This window comes from Astyanax mexicanus, chromosome 6 (genome assembly GCF_023375975.1).
Source record: "Astyanax mexicanus isolate ESR-SI-001 chromosome 6, AstMex3_surface, whole genome shotgun sequence".
NCBI classification, from domain to species: Eukaryota; Metazoa; Chordata; class Actinopteri; order Characiformes; family Acestrorhamphidae; genus Astyanax; species Astyanax mexicanus.
The window spans coordinates 54,225,001-54,247,933 of NC_064413.1; the positions used below are offsets into that span (position 1 = coordinate 54,225,001).

The 22,933-nt window shown below is 34.8% G+C and overlaps 1 protein-coding gene across 4 annotated transcripts in view; it reads right to left on the bottom strand.

Annotated features, from left to right (window-relative positions):
* The window catches only part of col11a1a (collagen, type XI, alpha 1a), a 193,666-nt gene that overhangs the window by 17,584 nt on the left and 153,149 nt on the right, over positions 1-22,933 (bottom strand). For all 4 annotated transcript variants that reach the window (XM_049480869.1, XM_049480871.1, XM_049480870.1 and 1 more), the window contains 12 exons: positions 18,669-18,722; positions 18,409-18,462; positions 17,691-17,744; positions 16,946-16,999; positions 13,982-14,089; positions 13,662-13,715; positions 13,377-13,430; positions 10,783-10,836; positions 7,185-7,238; positions 4,958-5,065; positions 4,622-4,675; positions 2,166-2,219 (listed from right to left, as the gene is read on the bottom strand). In XM_049480869.1, coding sequence (XP_049336826.1) covers positions 2,166-2,219; positions 4,622-4,675; positions 4,958-5,065; positions 7,185-7,238; positions 10,783-10,836; positions 13,377-13,430; positions 13,662-13,715; positions 13,982-14,089; positions 16,946-16,999; positions 17,691-17,744; positions 18,409-18,462; positions 18,669-18,722 — 756 coding nt within the window. The remainder of the gene's footprint in view (positions 1-2,165; positions 2,220-4,621; positions 4,676-4,957; positions 5,066-7,184; positions 7,239-10,782; positions 10,837-13,376; positions 13,431-13,661; positions 13,716-13,981; positions 14,090-16,945; positions 17,000-17,690; positions 17,745-18,408; positions 18,463-18,668; positions 18,723-22,933) is intronic.

The following is a 22,933-nucleotide window of genomic DNA, read 5'->3' on the forward strand; positions in this document are numbered from 1 at the left end:
ACAAATTTATCTTGTTTTCACATCATTTATAAAGATACAGCAACAGTCTGGGAACTCTAAATGATTTGAATATAATATTTTATTGTATTGTTGTATGGTTTTATTACAAAGAGACTAATCTGTTCTGTTTATTTATTTATTTATTTTTAGCGATCTATAAGCGAGCCATCAACTGTGCACCGTGCTGCTTGATTTAGGCCGTGTGTCAGTGTGTCTTTGCTATCGTAACCACGGGAAAAGTACACCTTTATATCATTTATAAGAACGCTGACTAACTGTTCAACTGTACGTTTTATTACATAGAGACTAATCTATGTTCTGTTTAATTTATATATATTTTTTAACTCTTTCAAACAATGGGTCCTATATTAGCGATCTATAGGCGAGTCATCAACCGTGCACCGTGCTGCTTGATTTAGGGCATCAGTGTGTCTTTGCTATCGTAACGACGGGAAAAGTACACCTTTATATCATTTATAAGAACGCTGACTAACTGTTCAACTGTATGTTTTATTACAAAGAGACTAATCTAAGTTCTGTTTAATTTTTATATTTTTTTAACTCTTTCAGACCATGGGTCCGATTTTAGCAATCTATAGGTATGTTGTCAACTGTGTAACTGTGCACTGTGCAGCTTGATTTAGGGCGTCTCAATGTGTCTTTGCTATCGTAACGACGGGAAAAGTACACCTTGCTTGGCTCGAAATGTGCAAAGACATGTACTTCTCTTAATTAATTGTGGGTGTGGTTAATTTTGGGCACAATGTGAAGTAAACCAATTGCTCATCATTTCCTTTAAGAGTCAGGTGAGCTCTGACTTTGGTGGATTGCTATTTTAATGGCGCAGCTACCTAAACGTGTACAACAAACGCTTCTCAGCAGAGGAAACTGAGCTGCTGGTTGACGCTGTGAAGGAGCTCCAGCAGCTCATTTACAGGAACAGCAATGTTATTTCATTTACTATTCTGTTTATCTTTGATGTAAAAGTTGGGTTTGTTACATGCATTGTGCACCAGGATTGCCAAGATAGCGATGAACATCAGACTGTTGACGTCTGTCTAGGTTGTATTCAGTGTATACAGTGGTGCATCTGTGTTTTTTTTTTTTTGTTGCTGAGATAGCAGTATTTAAGAACTATATCTGAACACACCTCATTTCCAGATTACCACGCCTATCAGTGTAAATATATTCAGAAGCTCTGTTTCTATTTAAATGACGCAGATGGAAGGTGTGAAAATAGATTGTTAGTGGAGTGTAAGATAGCAATGAGCATCGCTAGGTAAAGCTTGGTATCAGATATTGTTATTTAGATATCTCTGGATTACATAAAAATTTGGATATTTTTTTTATTCAGATTTGATACATATGAGGGTGTGTTAAAGTATACTGTCTTGCTTGTGGTATCACAATATACTATGGCATATCAAATTGTTAAGTGTATTGTTACATGCATCGTATTGCTGCAATAACATTGAAAAAATATATTAATAAAGTGACATCCCCCATAACTTTGTTATCAAGATTTGCTAATATTAAGAAGATAAGTCAATGGACAGGAACTAGTATTGTGTCCCATGACTTTTGGCACGTCCAATGGAAGCTAGGCAATGCTACACTGACCCGTGGGATATGTGTGTGTTGGAGGGGTTTGTGGGTGGTAATATTAGCTTTCTACGATGTATTCCCACCATATTCCTGTCCAACTTCAAGTTGCCTTGCCATGAGCACACTGGCCAGTGTTCAATCAGCCCCACAACATAACACCTCACAATGTATACAAGTGCATCCCTTAGGTAACGCTTCATCATGATCAATTTACACACTTCTATCCAATTCCTGTGGTTAATCGTAATAGTAATTTAAGTGCAGATCAGTCAGCGCCACCTAGTGTACCGGAGGAGCTGCTGCAGCTGTTCACACTTTAATCCTCAGAAATGGGCTAATGTCTTTATCACAAACTGCTTTAATGGAGCACAGCCTGAGTTTGGATAAGCAGTGAAAAGCTGAATTCTTATACAGGGGAAAAGTGATTGGCTGAGAGCTCTGAGCAGCTCTAACTGATAGAGTTCAGGTGGAGCCTGGAGGCGGGAGAGCTGCTGGAGGTTCAGAAGCTCCAGAGCTGAGAGAAGAACATTAACAGAACCGGAGAATTTAATCACACTCACCTTCTCACCCTTAGAACCAGGATCACCCTTCAGTCCCGGCAGACCAGGAGGTCCCTGATACAGGAGAACACACAGTCAGATACCACTCAAACTCAGAGAGAGAGAGAGAGAGAGAGAGAGAGAGAGAGAGAGAGAGAGAGAGAGAGAGAGAGAGAGAGAGAGAGAGAGATAGACAAAAGAGAGAGTGATATACAGAGAAATAGAGAAACTGAAAAAAAAGAAAATGTTAAAGAGACTAAAGAGAGCAGAAGATACTTAATAGATACAGAGAAAAGAGAAAAGAGAGTGTGAGAGTGAAAGCAAAAAAGAGAGAAATAGAATTGATGTGAAAAGAAAGAGACTAAAGAGAGAAAATAGAGAGAGCGTGAGAGGGATATAAAAAGATAGAGTGAGTAAGAAAGAGTGAGAGAGAAAGAGAGACTAAAGAGAGTGATGTAATGAGAGAGACTAAAGAGAGAGAAAGAGAGAGAGAGAAATAAAGAGAAAAAGATAAAGATACCAAAGAGAGCAGAATACACTAAATAGATACAGAGAAAAGAGTGGGAGAGAAATATAAAAATGAGAGTGAGAGTGAAAGCAAAAAAGAGAGTAATAGAAAGAGCAATAGAAATTGACGTAAAGAGAAAGAGACTAAAGAGAGAAAAAGAGAGAGAGAGCGATATGAGAAAAAAGAAAGTGATATAAAAAATATAGAGTGAGTAAAAAAGAGTGAGAGAGAAAGAGAGACTAAAGAGAGTGATGTAATGAGAAACAGACTAGAGAGAAATAAAGGAGAAAGAGAGAGAGAGAATGATGTACTGAGAAAGAGACTAAAGAGAGAGAAAGAGAGACTAAAGAGAGAGAAAAAGAGACTAAAGAGAGAGAAAAAGAGACTAAAGAGAGAGAAAAAGAGACTAAAGAGAGAGATGTAATGAGAAAGAGACTAAAGAGAGAGAAAGAGAAAGAGAGAGAGAGTGATGTAATGAGAAAGACACTACAGAGAGAGAAAGAGAGTGAGAGAGAGAGCAAGAAAGAGAGTGAGAAATGAAATGATGTAGAGAAATATTTTTTTATATTTTTAATTTTAAATGTTCAATATTATCTATGAGTTATTCACTATCCACTATAAATTATTCAGTAAATACTATAAATTAATCAGTAAATATAATAAATTACTCAATAAATATAATAAATTACTCAGTAAATACTACATATTACTCAGTAAATACTATACATGACTTAGTAAATATAATAAATTACTCAGTAAATACTATAAATTGTTCAGTAACTACTATTAAGTAACTATTATTCATTATTCAGTATCTAATATTAATTATTCAGTAACTACTACAAATATATTTAGTATCTACTATTAATTATTTAATATTTACTATGAATTATTCAGTAAATGATATAAGTTATTCAGTATTCACATTTGTTTAGTATTTACTAATAATTATTCAGTATGCACTATGAATTATATATTATACACCAGTACCATGAAACTGGTGGTTCATAAATAGGAAGCTTTGTTAGTTATAATGCAGTATGGAATCTTTTGGTATCGATATTGTGTAGCATTATAAACACAGCTTATGATGCTGTACAACCACAATACATAGTGCAAACTAAAAACGGCTATAACGTGTTATGCATAATTATACATCTTTATAATGCATTATGAATGCATTTGTTAATAGAGTCATACACTCTAAGAAATATAAGTACAGATTTGTACTTGAAAGAGTACAAAGCTTGTCGCTGGGGCTGTACCTTATGTTGAGGTACAAAAAAGTACCTTTCAGTGAAAGTCCTTTTTTGTTCCCATGGTTTTTGTGCCAGTATAGATTATAAAGATTATAAACATTGTCATCAACTACAAATGGCTCAAAAACTTGATGATACAAAATTGTCTGGCTTTCAAATAAAAAATGTGCAATTTAAATATATACTGTTCATTAGTACAGTGATGCAGAATTCTGAATGTACCTTTTGGCTGGTTAAATGGTACAAATCTGTACTTATTGCTGTTAGAAATGACTTTGTACTTCAGAGGGAACAAATCTGACCCTGTAAAGACCCATATTGTACCTTTGAGGGTACAATTATAAAGAATGTACCTTCGAGTACAAAAAAGTACTCATATCGTACCTCTGTTTTTTAGAGTGTATAGACTCTATAAAAATGATAAAATCTGATAGACGACTGCTGTAGTGAGTTTTTTTTTTGAGGATAAAATTGGTAGCTAAAAAAAGAATGTTAAAATTGATGTCCGATTCTTATTTCTATCTGTAGTTTTTTTTATTAATTTCATTCTAATTGTAAAAACAACAGATTTTAATGGGAATTCAGATTGATTTAGACTGTCTGTGCATCTCTAGAGCAGATCAAAAGGGCAGAGGATACAGAAAGATCAAAGTAAAAAGAGAAAGAAGAGACAGGAAGGGTGAACACGAGCGAGACGGTGATCCTCTCACCATGGGTCCAGGTGGGCCGTCTTGTCCAGGTGCTCCAGGAAGTCCTTGTTCACCCTGTGAGGAAAAATCCATCCAATAATATCAGGCATGATTACAGGTCTGTACCGCTCACAGCCTGCCATCGATTTACTGCAGGGGGGGCTGATGATTAATAGCCCACCAAAAAGAGTGTTGAAATAAAGCGTAAAATAAATAAATATGTGTATTCTGCAGAGGCAGCGGGGGGGTATTGATCAGTGTTTGACAGCGCTGGCGTCGTACGGCGCAGAGTGTGTGTGTGTGTGTGTTTTATACAGGTTTAAATAGACGAATAGATGTATTAGTAGTGACACTCACCACAGGGCCGGGGATTCCTCTCAGACCCTCAGGACCGGGCTTACCGGGTGGCCCCTGGGGTCCTACTGGGCCGGTTTTGCCTGGAGGACCTTCAGCTCCTGCCTCACCCTGAACACAAAGAGAGGAATAAACAGGATTAAAAACAAGATTTTTTTAGTTATTTTTTTTTTATTTTGGTTCGTTTTAGCTGTATTTTTCCCTTTCTTTTATATACAGCTCTGTAAAAAAAACAAGACACCACTCAAAAATCATGAGTTTCTTTGATTTTACCAAATTAAAAAAACCTCTGGAATATAATCAAGAGGAAGATGGATGATCACAAGCCATCAAACCACCAAACTGAACTGCTTAAATTTTTACACCAGGAGTAAAGCAGCATAAAGTTATCCAAAAGCAGTGTGTAAGACTGGTGGAGGAGAACATGATGCCAAGATGCATAAAAAAAAACTGTGATTAAAACCAGCGTTATTAATCCCCCAAATATTGATTTCTGAACTCTTAAAACTTTATGAATATAAACTATTTTTTTTTTGTTGCATTTTTTGAGGTCTGAAGTTACTAAAATGTATTAACAAATGTATCAGTTTATTATTATTTACAACATTCTTAAGCATTATGAAAATGTATTAACTATTGTTAATTAGTTGTATAATTAGTTGAAACATTAATTAATCATTTAATGTTTATGACTGTTATAGGTACTATTAAAATATGAACTAAAATTGTGTTATTTAGTTAATATTGAGTGATTTATTTAAAGATTTATTTATTTTAAAGATGTTATTTAGTTAGTATGTAGTACATATTTAGCAAAAATGTATATCTACTAGGAGTGGGCGATATGGCTCTCAAATAATATCACGATATTTCATGGTATTTTCACGATACCGATACTTTTGGCGATATGACTAACACTAAATTAGAAAAAAAATATTTATAATTTTATTTTTGCATGCAATATGATATGGCTAATTGAGATATTAAAAAATAATTCTTTTATCAGATTTGTAACAGAAGTCAATAATCCAGAATGTCATGATACTAATAATGCACTCCAAATATGTACAAATATTCAGGAATAAAGTAAAATAAATGATACTGGACAGATATAATCTGTCTCTAGTAGATATTTAATAGGAAATGAGAACAGTGTGAACTTTTATTTTGCTAAAAACAGCACAAAAAGTAGCACCCTAATGTGATAATTAGGGGTGGGTGATATGTCACGACATTTCAGGGTATAATATTGTTCACGATATTCAAATTTTTTGCCGATATTATCACGTACGATACGATATGGCACACCCCTAATATCTGCTATAAATAATTCAGTATTTATTTAATAAAATACTCCACATACTTCTCTTACTGCGTACAAAGTATCATCAGTATGAATTCATCAGTAAAATCTATGAATGATTCAGCATCTAGCTTAAATGATATAAGTACCTAATATAAATGATTTAATAGGTGGCATTATTATTATTATTATCATTCAGTAATGACTTTCAATTATTTAGTAACTATGTAAATAAATCATTACAGACTATTAATGGTTTAGAATTTACTATGAATAATTGAGTAACTACTCCTAATTACTCAGTATCTAATAGAAACTATTCAGTAACTACTATAAATTAATCAGTAACTACTATACATTATTCAGTATCCACTATAAATTATATATCATATACCAGTTCCATGAAACTGGTCGTTTATAAATAGGAAGCTTTATTAGTTATAATGAACTATGGAATCTGTGGCAGAGTTTCTTTGGTATTGATATTGTGTAGCATTATAAACACAGCTTATGATGCAGTATGACCTCAATTCATAATGCAAACTAAATACGGCTATAATGTGGTTATGCATTACGAATGCATATATATATATATATATATATATATATATATATATATATATATATATATATATATATAAAGCTCCAGTTGGTTCTGTCAGTGCTGTATGTCTGTTTATTAAATCTAGGGGTCTATACACTTTCACCCATTCACATCTCACAGATAAGTGAATGTGTTCTTTGTGAGTGTGTTTTTGTGAGAGTGTGTTTGAGTGGAATGGAGTAATGGGAGTCTGAATTCTGAGCTTTTGTGTATCTGAGGACACGCTCAGCCTAAAAGCCTCTCCCTCAGTGTGTTCTGAGGGGCTTGTGTGGTTGTTTTTGGTGGTTTATGGGTGTTTTCTGGTGGTTTGTGTGGTCTGTTACCTTGGATCCTTTCTCTCCTTGCCTGCCCTCGGCTCCTGCTGCTCCTGGGGGTCCCTGGAGGATAAAAAAGCGATAAAAGAAATCAGTCATTTCTCTGTGAAGAAATAATAACAGGATTTGTCTTGTTGGCCATTGAAAAATATCCAAAAAGGTGGCTGCTAAGGACTTGGTAGGTGGTTGCAATGCTGGTGGATGAAATAAAAGCTATTATCATCTCTTGTGTGCCAACTCGTGGTTGCTAGGCTATTCATAGGGGGTTGCTATGTTGTTTCGTTTAAAAAGGTCACCTGGGTGTTGCTAAGTGGTTGCTGTGATATCTGTAGTGATCACAGGGATGCTGGATGTTGCTAGGTGGTTGCTCTGATATCCCAAGTGATATCCCTAATGATATTGCTAGTGATTGCAGGCATGCTGGGTGTTTCTAAGTGGTTGCTCTGATATCTGTAGTGATTAAAGCGATGCTAGGTGTTGGTAAGGGGGTTCATTGGGGGTTGCTATGCTGCTTCATTAAAAAAGGTCATCTGGGTGTTGCTAAGTGGTTGCTGTGAAATCACTAGTAATTGCAGGGATGCTGGGTGTTGCTACAGTAAGTGGTTGCTGTGATATCCCTAGCGATATCCCGAGTGATTGTGTTGCTAACTGGTTGTTGTGATACCCCAATTGATATCCCTAGTGAATGCAGGCATGCTGGGTGTTGTTTAATTGGTTGCTAGGTTATCCCTAGTGATTGCAGGGATGCTGGGTGTTTCTAAGTGGTTGCTGTGATATCGCTAGTGAACAGCCAGGAACGAACTCTAGGATAGAGTTGTGTCTTTATTCTGAGCTCTCTGATTGAGGAAGCAATTTTTCTTTCTTTTTCTTTCGCTCCAGAACGCATATTAATATTCCGCCGAGCCGCTGATACACACAATGTGACACCGAACCCTAATGGAAGTTTTTAAGGCGGCCCGATGCAAAGTAAACTAATCAGAACTCTGCGCTGTGATTGGCCGGGGGGACGGATGAAAAGAACAGGAAACAATATTGCGCCCAAACAAAAGGGGATATCAATATTTCATTGTCTGATCCAATAACGGCGCTCCACATTCCCGCTGTGGAATAACCAGGCTAAAATTGAAAAGTTTACTTCCCCCCGTCAGAGTATTACATTCACGCCCGCCCGAACCCTCATTTTCCTGCTGTCACACGGAGAAACGCTCCTGAGACGGATCCGAGACGAGCCGAGGCGGATATGACAGCTGCATTTCCCTCTACACGCCCACCGAGGTGCTTATTCCAACGCTTTCCCATCCCTGTCACTCAAACCCCCGATCGATATAGAGACGTATCTGTCGCTCGGCTGGAGAGAGAAAGAGAAGATATGGAACGGCATTCTATAAATCTGATTTCATCAGTCTGGTCTGATTATCAGCCGGTCGTCTGATCTGAGACCAGAATGCATTTTGCCAGAGACTGGGGTTCAATTCCACTTCTGGACCAGAACACCATATATACACTAAGTAGTATATTTGCTCAGTGGTCACCATGGTGATGCAAATAGGTTGCTAGGCAGTTGCTAGGTCATTCTGTTGCTGCAAAGTGGTTAAATTGGTATTATAAAGAGGCTATTGCTATGTGGTTGCAAAAGGCTTGGCAGGTGGCTACTTTGTACATTGTTGCTGCTACGTGGTCACTTTTGGTGTTGCTAGACTGTTCCTAGGTGGTTGCTAAGAGCTTGGTAGGTGGTTACTGTATTGTTGCTGTGAAGTTGTACATTTGGTGATGCTAGGCGGTTGCTAGGTCAATAATAAGGGGTTGATAGGTGACTGCTAAGCTGTAGATGTTAAGTAGTCACTTAAGTGCTGTTGCTAAGGGATTGGTAGGTGTGGTGGTTGCTGTGATACTACTGATAAGTGGTCATCATGGTGTTGGTGAGAGATTGTTGAGATTTAGATAGATTTTACTCAAGTTTGTTGCTCACTGGTTGCAAGGAAGTTACTAGGTGGTTGCTGTGGTACTAAGTGGTCACCATGGTGTTACTAAGTGTTTGGCATTACATTCCTTGCTGTGTGGTGGGATGCTTACAAACTGGTCTTACAATTATCTCTGGCCTATCACATTGATTGGTTCATTGGTTGCTATGCTGTAGTTAGGTGGTTGCTATGGTGGCTGCTACGTGGTTGCTGAGAATTTTACTCATCTAAGGTGCATCAGCTTTAAATAGAGCCTCCTATAAAGTAAAAGCGCCGCACTGGAGGAATTGCAGCTGGATTGCAGCTTTAGCGTTTATTTCTGAGCAGACAGAAGTGGGCGAGTTTCAGCCAGAGAAAATGATAAAGTGTGAGATCGGTAAAAACGATTGTTGGAAACGGGACAAATAGCCGCTGTTCCCCGGAGATTTTGGATGGAGCTCAATGGGCTGGTGATGAAACAGTCTGAGTCAATGAGAGCGGGGCGGCTCTTGTCTCGGTTAAACGGAAGATTGTGAAGATTAAGAAAAAGAAAGAAGTTATAGGAAATAAAATAGAGGGAAACTCTGGAAACGTAGAGTCTCAATTCAGCTGGAGCATCAAAAACTACTGTATAATTAAAGAAACCATTAGATAGACATGGATGATGTAGAAAATAAACGCTAGCAATTTTTAACCAAACCATTTAATCTATTCATTCATCTATCTATCCTTTTTCTATACACACATACATCTCTTCGCCCTTCCTCAACATCCATCCATCCATCCATCCATCCATCCATCCATCCATCCATCCATCCATTCTTTCATTCATCTATGTATACATCCATTAAATCCATCCATTCCTCAATCCATTCATCCATCCATTCACTCATTCATCTATCTATGTATCTTACTATCCATTCTTCTATACATACAAACATCTCTCCACCATTCATCCCCATCCATCCATCCAACTATGCATCCATTCTTTCATTTATCTATCTATATATCCATTAAATCCATCCATTCCTCAATCTATCCATCCACCCATTCACTCATTCATCTAGCTATGTATCTAACTATCCATTCTTCTATACATACATACATCTCTCCACCCTTCCTCCCATCCATCCATCAAACTATGCATTAATTATTTTATTTATCTATCTATAAATCCATTTATTCATCCCTCACTTTATCCATCAATTCATTCATCTATCTATATACCTTTCCAGCAATCCATCCATCCCTCAATCTTTATATCCATACAATATTTGGTACCACTTTAAAAAGCCCTTTATATAAAGGGTTTATAAATGGTTTACAATTAGTTGGTAAATGGTTACTAATTAGGTTGTAAAAGCCTTACCTTAATTAGTAACCATTTATAAACTAATTGTAAACTATTTATAAACACTTTATAAAGGTAGTCTTATTTTAAAGTGGTACCCAATATTTTATAGTAGCTATACTTTATATCCATCCAGCCAGTCATATATCAATCCATCTATTCATGCATCCCTCAATCTATCTATTCATCCATCCATCTTTCTATCTATCCTTCAATCTATCTATGAAATCTTTCCATCACCATATTTTTTTTTTCCATGAGAAGATCTCAGACTCCTGGTAGAGCTGAATGTGAGGAAGTTGAAGGTGTTACTCACTCTTTTGCCTGGGGGTCCGGGTGGGCCGGCTTCTCCAGATGGACCAGGAGGACCCTAGAGCAGAATAAACACATCATATTAGCATAATTTAAACATGAACATAAACACCGATACTCCTCATGACCACCGGAACTGCTGATACTTTCTCTTTCAGGATTTTAGATAAATATAGATCTTATTTTCTTTACAAACTACTGAGAAAAGTACTGACTGAGGCTCTTCTGCTCCAACGTTACAGTGTGCTGACTTCACAAAGAGGAGAAAATGAATTAGTTTTGTGTTTATTCCTAATTAAAAACCTTGATAAGTCTTTAATATGGTGAATTATTGCAAAGAAACAAAAAGAAAAAACAGCATTTGTTAGGAAACATAAATTAACAGCAGATTTTTTTTTTGTTATCACCAATTATTTGTTAATTTGGGACCAATTATTTAAAAAATGAATTGGGTTTAATCAGACAAACACTGAATGAAATAGATAAAAATGCAATTTACTGTGTAAACAAGTTGTCATACTCAGAGGCCTTCACTCCAGCCAATCAGAGACATACCTCAACCTGTCATTGGTTGGCCATTGCGAAGTATTGCCAACCAAATCGTAGTTGCGTACCAATTTACCTGTCTTTCCAATTTAAAAGGCTGATTATCCAATTTTAGTCTCTCTTATTAATAATAATGCCTCCAATACTAGTAGATTCAGGACAAGCGCATGCCTCCTCCGATACATGTCTTAGTCTGACTCCGCCTCTTTTCCAACTGCAGCCAATCACACAGCTAAGAAACATTCTAGACTAGGCTAGACAGGATTTGACAGGATTGTTGGTTCAAATCCTGGGTGATGCAGCTTTAGCTTCAGCATCAGCAGCCAGAGTCAGAGAGACTTTTGAGCACTGTATATCTTTTTTTTTTTTTCATTTCTCTAGTAGGTAGTGCTCTCTCTCTGACTCTGGCTGCTGATGCTGAAGCTAAAGCTGCATCACCCATGATTAGAAGCAACGATCCTGTAAATCCTGAGACTATTCTAGAATGTCTTTCAGCCGTATGATTGGACGAGCAGAGATTGCAGCACGTAAACTTTTAATAGCACTAGAAACCTCTGTTCATTAAGCGTTAATAAAGCCGCAGATTGAGAATAAAGCCCCGCACTAAACCAAACTGCAGGCCAGACCCAGCAACCCGTAAAAAAAGTGCACTTTCAAACCCGCAACTCTAATAAAAGCTAAATTAGACCTTTTCCTCCTGGCCTCCGAATCCAAATTGCATTCATAAATGTTAATAAGCATCGTAATTTACACTCGTCTCGGCTGTTTGTCCCTCTTTGTTTTGTGGTAATTTTTTACTGACCTGCAGCAAATCCACTCTCCCGCTGTATCCCCCCGTTCACTTAACTCCACAGTGAAATTACTGAGGGAATAAAAACTTTACCTAAAGCTGTAATTTACCTGCAGCCGGGAAATCAGCGGGGAGCTACAGCCCAGCTAAAAACCTCTCATAAACATTAACTACAGAGAGCTGCAGATCCAATTCATATTACACAAATAATATAATAATAATACATATACTGTAGCTTTACACATGTACTGTACACAGCAATGGGTGTGTACAATCTGTAGATATACGTATATATCTGAATTTATGGTGGGAACACCCTTTTTAAGCAAATAATAAAAAATAAAAATCAATAAAGTCTGAAAAAGACATTTTAAGTGACTAATTCATTATGCATTAAGCTTTACTCGGTAACACTTACTATAAATGTCATCTTTATTAGTTAGACTGGTAACACTTTCTATGAAAGTCATCTTTATTAGACTCTATAACTACATTCATAATATATTATAATGCATTCATAAGGCATTATAACATGGCTATAAATATTTATAAAAATGCATAACCCACTATAGCCATGTTTATTAAGCATTATGACTTGTGATAATAATACATTATAAGCTATGCTTATGATATACATGTTAAAATAGTATATATATATATATATATATATATCATTAAAATATAGTCCCACAATGAAAGTATGTCACTTTACTTAGAGTGCACAAAGACCTGTTATAACACATTATAATTGACTATAACTAATATTATGTTCAAAACAAGTATAATTCATGAGTGGTTAAAAATATATTTATAGGATTATTGAGGGTGTGTTTATAAGTTGGAAGCTTTTCTAGTCAGTAAGTATTGATGTATTAACATGTTATAACATGTTATAAACACAGCTATTAATGCATTATAATCACAGTTCATGATGCATAGTAAACATGGCTATGATGTATTATACATTTTTGTAAATATGTATAGCCATGTTTATAATGCCTTATGAATGCATTATTATGTGTTATAATATATAATATGTTTATAGAGTCTTATAGAGATGACATTCATAGAAAGTGTTACCGTTAGACTCTAAAAACATAAAACATACTCACAACTCTTTATAATGCATTCATAAGGCATTATAAACATGGCTATAAAAAATATATATATATATATACTATAAATATAGATTATTATACATAATTAATAATCTAGTCTGTTTATAAAACATTATAAAAATCCTAATTTATTCATGGACTCACAGGTTGACCAGATTCACCATCTTCTCCCTTCTCTCCAGGACTTCCATCTGTTCCCTATTATACAGAGAGAGAGAGAGTTAAATTTTAATTAATGCAATTAATTTATTCGGTCATAAATTAAACATCTTAGTTAAACAACTCAATCTGTAAGATTATGTAATAATCACTGAAGTTTTCTCATCTGTTTTCATGCATAAACTATTTCAAATTTTAATAAACTTTAATTAATAATATATTTTCACAAAAAAAAAATATATATATATATAAATATATATGTATACTCACAGCAACACCAGGCTCACCAGGAGGACCAGGGTCTCCAGGGAAACCAACGGGACCCTAAAGGAAGAAAATAGCAGTTTAGAGAAAAAAATCCCATTAATTATTAATTTCCATAAGTATTAATATTAAAATTTTAATTACAATCAGCTGTAAAAATACTACTTTCCAGCTCCAAAAGGGTATTTAGATACCCCAAATAAGTAAAAAAATAAAAAAGTAGAGTATTGTAGCAGGATGTTCCTGAATGCTTTAAATAGTTTTAAATAGTTGATAAAAAGAGCCGATTTCAGCCCAGTTTTAGCTATTTTAAAAGGGTTACTCACAGGGTTACCCTTGGGGCCGTCATCTCCGGGTGGTCCTTTGGGTCCGGCGGGTCCAGCAGCACCGGGTGGTCCGGCCTCGCCCTTCTCTCCTCTCTCGCCTTTGGGTCCCTGTAGAGCAAATCACAGAACCTGAGTGGACCGAGCACAGAGCCCTGGGGCACACCAATAAAACCATACATACATACATACAGGTACATACTGGTTTTAGAGCACAATAATTGATTGTGGTGACGGACAGTTCTGGTGGAAACAGGAGAGTTGAGGTGCACATTGAATTCTGCGTGATTTGATCAGCCGTGGTTTTATGTTTTTTGGATACAATCCGGGTTAGCACCCGAACATCCCTTTCACACAGCTTCCTCTTACAGCGTCCACAGTTAATCCTGTTGGATGTGGTTGGTTCTTCTTGGTGGTATGCTGACATTACCCTGGATACCGTGGCTCTTGATGCATCACAAAGACTTGCTGTCTTGGTCACAGATGCTCCAGCAAGACGTGCACCAACAAATTGTCCTCTTTTGAACTCTGGTATGTCACCCATAATGTTGTGTGTATATATGTGCATCATGTAATATTGAGCTGGAGTCTACACATCTGCTCTTGAACCCTCTGGCTACCTTTACATGAATCAGTGCTCCTCACAGCATGGTCTACACACCAAACTACTAACTACTAAAGAACTAATTGTTAGAATTTTCAGTACCACATTAAAATAAGACTACCTATATAAAAGGTTTATAAATGGTTTACAGTTGGTTTATTAATTGTTACTAATTAAGTTGTAAATGCCTTAAAAATCAATAATAATCAGTTATAACACATACGTAGAAAGGGCAACAGTATAGACGGCTGTTTAATATAGTTTATATATACTTTTGGGCAAACAACAGGTCATTGTTGCCCTTTCTATGTATGTGTTATAACTGATTATTATTTACAACCTAATTAGTAACCATTAATAAACTAATTGTAAACCATTTATAAACCCTTTATAAAGGTAGTCTTATTTTAAAGCGGTACTGAATTAACCAATAAAGTAGTAAACATATTCTGACGTTCAGCCCCAACAGTTTGCATTTCTACATAATGTGCATATATCGATTTAGCTGTAGGTGCACTTTTTATAAAAATATTTATTAAAATATTGAATAAAGAGATAAATGAGATAAATGTCAGCTTCAACGCAACAGCACTTAGACAGGTGCACCACCTTAAAGCCTCATAATCTATTGAATTTAATTACTTTTAAACTGCAGAACAAAGTTATTTAGTTTAATTTAGTTTTATCAGCAATTTATTTAAATTTATGTTTAAACCTCTGTGTTGACGAATGTGCAGGCATGTCAAATCAGACATTTCTTGATGTTTATATTAGTATATATTTCTTATATGATACAGAACAGCTGTCAAAACATGCCTCTTGCCTCTCATCTGTAATTGGTGGATTTGTGAATCCATCATCAGTGTCTCATCTGTAATTGGTCCATGATTAGAGGGAAACTGACCAATAGAAACTCAGGAAAAGAAGAACGTACTACAATGAAAGTCTAACTTTAAAGATTTAAAAGATGTATAGACTACTATAGAAACATACAGTAAAGTTAGACCTCAGTAATTTCCTGGCGCAAATATGTTAATTAAACATAAAAACAGATGATGGACTCATGAATCCACTATTTAAAAATGATATAAAGAAGATGAGTTTCTTAATTGTGTTGAATTATGATAAACATCTAAAATATTAGTCAAAAATATTCCAAAACCAAATTCCATATATTTTTCTCACTCTAAAAAGTGATTCTGTGTTTTAGTCAGTGGAAACTAATATTATTAAGTGGAGTGAACTTATCGGCCAGTATAACTCAATAAAATGAGTTCAGAGAACTTCAACCTGAAAACTTAAAAATGTTGGTTGAACCAATGAAAAAATGTGATTTGAACCAACTTTTAGTCACTACCTGTGTCAATGCTCTTTCTAGAGTGTTGGTTCATGCAGCTTTCCTATAGGCTCCTGGCACTATATATCTGCATATTGGGTGTGGCCTCTTCCTTACTTACCATCTTTGTGTTGTCTGTTGCCCAAAGCTACCTTATCCTGGGCGTGCAATATTATAATGTAATTTGATTGCCAGGCCTCAGTGTTTGTGGGCTGTAAGAGCACATTAACTTTATTCTGTGTTTCTAGTGACCAGAGTTCACTCTTTGCTGAGTTTACTCCAGTATTATACTGTCAGTATTTGCAGTTAAATAATAATATACCAAATATGTTGAGAATACCACGTTGAGTTAACTCAGCCTTTTAAGGCAGCAGGAGAAGTTATATTGCTGAGTTTAAACAACTTGAAATGTTTTCCATTGTACTTTAAAATTATGAAGCACGTAATTAAGTTGGATAAACTGGATAATTTAAGTTGATTTGCCTTAAATTTAAGTTGAGATAATGAAAACTGTCAACTTGAAAGTACTCAAATAATTACGTTGAGCTAACTTAAAGGAATTGTGTTGATCTAACTTGTTTACTTAATTTGTAAAAACTTAATTTATTTATGTGTTACCAATTGAAGTATTTTTTTTAAGTTGGTCCAACAATTCTCTTTTTTCAGTGTAGATTTGGTAAAATCCAGTGGTAACCTGAAACTAACTTACTAACAGAAACTGTAAAGATGTACAGATCATAATAATTACTGTAATAATTAATGCAAATTAGGTGAAAACATGCCTGGAATTAATACTGCAGAAAATTATCATTTATCCTGATAAATTTCTCTTTATTTTGGGCTGAAATTTGTATTTTTTGGAGCGGCTTCAGATCAGCGGGTTTATGCTAATCAGCTCACTAATGGGGTAATTGGTTCAGAGCAACAAATTAGACATGAAAGAGAGCGAAACACACACACACACACACACACACACACACACACACACACACACACACACACACACACACACACACACTCTACTTACTCCAGTTCCAGGCTCTCCGGGGGGTCCAGGGTTGCCAGCCTCACCTTGCTCTCCCTGTGAGAGAGAGATTTCATTGGTTAGAAGCTTTTCCATGGAAACCACTGCAATATATCTACAGCACTGATCACACAACATGATAAATATACTGTATATATATAAATATACCATTTAAAAATGATGAGTTTCTTTAATTTTACTAAATTGAAAACCTCTGGAATATAATCAAGAGGAAGATGGATGATCACAAACCATCAAACCACCAAACTGAACTGATTGAATGTTTGCACCAGGAGTAAAGCAGCATAAAGTTATCCAAAAGCAGTGTGTAAGACTGGTGGAGGAAAACGTGATGATGCCAAGATGCATGAAAACTAAAAACTGTGATTAAAAACCACCAGGGTTATTCCACCAAATATTGATTTCTGAACTCTTAAAACGTATCAGTCATTTCTCATTTTCTGCAAATAAAGGCTCTAAATTAAACTATTTAAAAATATTTTTATTTGGAATTTGGGAGAAATGTTGTCTGTAGTTTATAGAATAAAACAACAATGTTCATTTTACTAAAACATAAACCTATAAATAGCAAAATCAGAGAAACTGATTTAGAAACTGAAGTGGTCTCTCAATTGTTTCCAGAGCTGTATATAAAAAAATTAAATAAATCAAATAAAATTATAATTTTGCCTGACAGATCTTACAATAGTAAAGTCATGTCTACAGAACAGCTACTGAAAACACTTACCTTCTCTCCCACTGCTCCCATCCCACCAATACCTCCTGGAGGACCTTGAGGACCCTGAGATACAACACAGCTTTAGATTTACAATAATCAAACAATACTAAAGGATATAATAATTTAATTATCGTTTTAACCAATACAAACCCTTTTTTAAAGAGCTGTTTGAAGTTGTTTCATTATATAAATTCATAGTGTTGCATATAATATATCAACTGGATTTAAACAGCACTTAGACAGTTGTGCCACCTAGAAATCACTAATTATAAAAAAAATCATTTTAATTCAAAGGCAAGGAAATTCCAATGAAAAGTAAAATATATACAGTACATTTTAGAACACCCCTATTTATTTTTCTTTATTTTTTCGAATTCTAAAAACAGTATATTGTAAACAAAAAAAACCCCTAACAAATAATATATTGTTTAAAAAAGATGGGGTGATTTTTAGCAAACAATTAATTGGTAGCAATTGGAATAAACTGAGCTTTGGGAACACTTCCTACACCTTAAAAAGACTCTTGGAAACTGGAGAAAACTGCTAAAGGAAGACGTCTGGCTGACCCACATGGAAACAGCAGCTTTAGCCTTTAGCTCAGATTAACATGATTAAGAACTGAGTCTCAGTTTCAGAAGAAGAGAATGAGAGATTAGTAGAAAGTAATAAAAAGAGAGAGAGAGAGAGAGAGAGAGAGAGAGAGAGAGAGAGAGAGAGAGAGACTCACGTCGGCGCCGCTGGGACCCTGAGGACCTCTCGGGCCGGGTGGACCAGGTGGACCCTGTCAACACAAATTACATTTTCATTTTTATAATCTTTAATAATGAAGCACTATGATCAGATGTAAGATGAGTGGACCAATAGTGATGCTCCAAAAAGCAAAAATAAGTTAACAGTTTCACCTTAAAAAAAGAATAATCTACAGAACATTATAAAATGATTACGCCGATATTGTAAAGATCTGTGATGATGATAAAACACACTTACCATCGGCCCGACGTCTCCGTTCTCTCCTTTCTCACCTGGAGGTCCAGGAAGACCCTAGAAATAAACATATATTTACATTTAGATCATTCAGTGTAGCATATATATATATATATATATATACTTTCACCTGTGTAGGTATAAAAATAATTAGTGGTATAGAGTAGGGCATACTGTACTTTATAATATTTACATAATATGATTTTTAACTTTATTATTTCAAAACACACATTTGACAAATTGTAACGTTTTCATTAGTCTAAGCACTTTATATTAGATCATATTCAATCAAATATTAAACGAAATTTCACTTTAGTATTAGTTCACATAATCTTAAATTGACAATTTCTAACTTTAGAATTAGTAAAAATCATCGTAATATGACAAATTTTCACTTTAGAATTATAAGACCAGATAATCCTAATTTGACAATTTATAACTTTAGTATTAGTTAAAATCATCTAAATTTGAATATTTATCATTTTAGTATCAGTTCACATAATAGTATTTTGACTATTTTTCATTTTAAAATTAGATCAAATTATCTTAACTTTAGTATTAAAATGATCTTAATTTGACTATTTCTAACTTTAGAAGTAGTTAAAGTAATCTTCATTTGACAATTACTAACTTTAGCATTATATAAAATTATCTTAATTTGACAATTTCTAACTTTAGAATTAGTTCAAATAATCTTAATTTGGCTTTTTCTAACTTTAGAATTAGTTCAAATAATCTTAATTTGACTATTTCTAACTTTAGAATTAGATCAGATAATCTTCATATGACTACTTCTAAGTTTAGTATTAGATCAAATCATTTAATTTGACAATTTCTAACTTTAGCAGTAGGTCAGAGCTTTTTTATTTTGTATTTGTTTTACTATTTACAGTGAAGCTTAAATAATTTGGATTGTATAATTTTTCATGTTTGCATATTCTGCACTTTCGTCCTGTAGAAGGTTTTCTTTTGATACAATTTTTTATTTATTTATTACTGAATATTTGAATCAGATAATATTATGCTTAATAAAACTTTACAATGCATATGTCATTGCAGTAGTATAGCCTTGAAATTAATACAATATTTTTCTATGTTTTGGTGTCTCGCCAAGAATATCATTAATGCAAAAAAAAAAACAAAACTGAAATATCATGATAATATTATAGGACTGTATCGTCCAGCCCTAGTTTTGATATAAATCTGCTCAACAGGTCGTTTAAAGTGGGTTTTAATGAATATAAGATCACAGAATCAGAACTACAGCACTGCAAAGGATTCACACACGCACACACACACACACACACACACACACACACACACGTCCCCACAGCCCTGCTTAGAGTGATTTCCATATCTGAAGGACAGTGCTGTATAAACACAAAGCTAAACGAGCTGAACACACACCGAGCCGTCCTCAACATAATCATACACTGTGTTCTGTTCTGTTTACCACCTACAACTATTCCCCCGACACACACCTTCTGACGCCAGTGTGTGTGTGTCTGATTGAGTGAGTGTGTGTGTGTGTGTGTGTGTGTGTGTGTGCGTGTGTGTGTGTGTGTGTGTGTGTGTGTGTGTGTGTGTGTGTGAGTGTGTGTGTGTGTGTATAGGACTCTAAAGCACTATTTTCCCTCCAAAGTCTCCTTACTGATGAAAAACACTGATAGTTTTCATGTCTGTCTCACAAGAGACAAAATGTAGAAAACTAAGAGAAAGAGAAAGTCATCTGCAATAGATAGATAGATAGATAGATAGATAGATAGATAGATAGATAGATAGATAGATAGATAGATTAGATTTAATTTTAAAGTTAGAAAAAGCCAATTTAAGATCATTTGAACTAAAACTACAATTGGAAAATGTAAACTTTAAATGATTATTTCTAATTCTAAAGTTAGAACTGGTCCAATTAAGATTATTTGAACTAATCATTAAGTTAGAAATAGTCAAATGAAGATTGTGATCTATTTTTTGTTCGTTTAGAAATTGCCAATTTAAGATTATTTTAATTAATACTAAAGTTAGAAATAGTCCAATTAAGATTATTTAAACTAATACTAACGTTAGAAATTGTAAATTTACGAAGTGATCTATTTTTTCAGTTAGAAACTGCCAATTTAAGCTTATTTTAACAAACACTTAAGTTAGAAATAGTCCAATTAAGATTATTTGACTAATACTTAAGGTAGACATAGTCAAATTAAGATTATTAGATCTAATTCTAAAGTTAGAAATGGTAAAATTAAGATAGACAGATCTAATTCTAAAGTTAGAACTGGTCAAATGAAGATTATTTGACTAATAGTTAAATTAGACATAGTCAAATTAAGATTATTAGATTTAATTCTAAAGATAGAAATCGTTTTTAAGTTAGAAATTGCCAATTTAAGATTATATGAACCAGTAGTAAAGTTAGATATAGTCTATACACGTCCAGGTAGATGCACTGTTAAAATAGCAATCCGCCAAAGTGAAAGGGAATGATGAGCAAGACAAACACTGATCGGTTCATTTCACATTACAACCAAAATTATCCACACCCATGATTAACTAAAATAATTAGTACATGACTTTTGTGTGTTTCGATACTGTGCAAGGTGTACTTTTCCCGTCGTTACGATAGCAAAGACATACTGACACGCCCTAAATCGCCTTTAGATCACAAAAATAGGGCCCCAAATCATTTCTCAGTATTAGATATGCTGAATTATCATGAGCATGCAAATAAAAAAAGATTGATTTATATTAAAAACGTGTAAAAGTGTAAAAATCTCAGGCAGTGTAAATGTGTCCTGCAGTTACAGCAGCTGCTGCTGACTGCATCCAGACCTGCTGGAGCTATTATTTTGTTCTTTTAATTTGCAGCACCACTCTCTCTCTCTCACTCTCTCTCTCTCTCTCTCTCTCTCTCCGTAGTAAATGGCTAATTGAAAGGCAGCAGTGTTTTGAGTGTAATTAGTGGGCGATTGAATTTAACAGCCTCTTTTTCAGGCCGAGCCGAGCCTCAGACGCAGCTCAGGCCCCGAGCGAAAGCCATCCAGCAGCCGATTGCGAGACACGTGTCTCATTAGGGACAGCAAACGAGCGTGTCCTCCGCTAACCGACCAGCCGGACACGTGACTCAGGTGTCTCACGCGTTTGATCCCTGACATTTACCCCCTAATTGCTTCCTTAGACTTTCTGTAAGAGAGTAAGACTCAAAGGTGGCGGCCGTCACCAGCTGCCTGCAGCTCATCTAACGTCTAATTCTGTCTGATATTTACATCCCAAACACCCCCAGACCCCAGACCAGAGCCCTGGGGTTCACACGCAAACAGCTGTGCCCAGACAACTACGTGCCCACATCATATTTAGACTGTTTATCTTAATTTTACATTTAATTTAATCATTTTTAACTTCAACTGTAGTTCCAGAATTCTTCATTTTACCATTAGTCCAATTAATCTAAATATGACTTAAGGTTATTCTTAGCTTTAACATTAGACCAATCATTCTGTGTTTAACTATTTCTACTATTTAGAACTAGTTTTACCACTCATAATTTGACCATTTCTAGCTTTCACCAAATATCATTAGTCCAAGCACTCTTAATTTATCAGATTTATCAGACTTTAAAGTCCAAACAGTCTTAATTTGACTTCTATATGGATTTTATAGCTTTTATATAAGATTAAACACCATTAACTTGACAAGTTTAAGTGTTGGTGTTAAACACTCGTATGGCTTTGGTTTTAGTTCAAAACTATTAATTAAACAATTTGTAGCTTTATTAATAGATTTAATACTTTAGTTAAGAATTTTCAGCTTTGGTATTATATTAAACACCTTTTACTTTGACATTTTGTAGCTTTAGTATTAGATTAAACACCTTTATTTTGATATTTTGTAGCTTTAGTATTAGATTTAACACCTTTACTTTGATATTTTAAATCTTTAGTATTAGATTAAACACTCGTACAGTTTTGGCATTAGATTAAACACCACTAATTTGACAATTTGTAGCTTTAGTTTTTGATTAAACACTCGTATATCTTCGGTATTTAATTAAACACTATTACAGCTTAAGTATAAATTCCATTAATTAGATAATTGGTAGGTTTGGTATTAGATCAAACACCATTCATTTGACAATGTGTGATATTATATTAAACACTCCTAATTTAACAACGTGTAGCTTTGAAATTAGATCAAACATCCTTCATTTAAGAATTTGCAGCTTTAGCATTTGATCAAATACTTTAATGTGAACATACTTAACTTTAGTA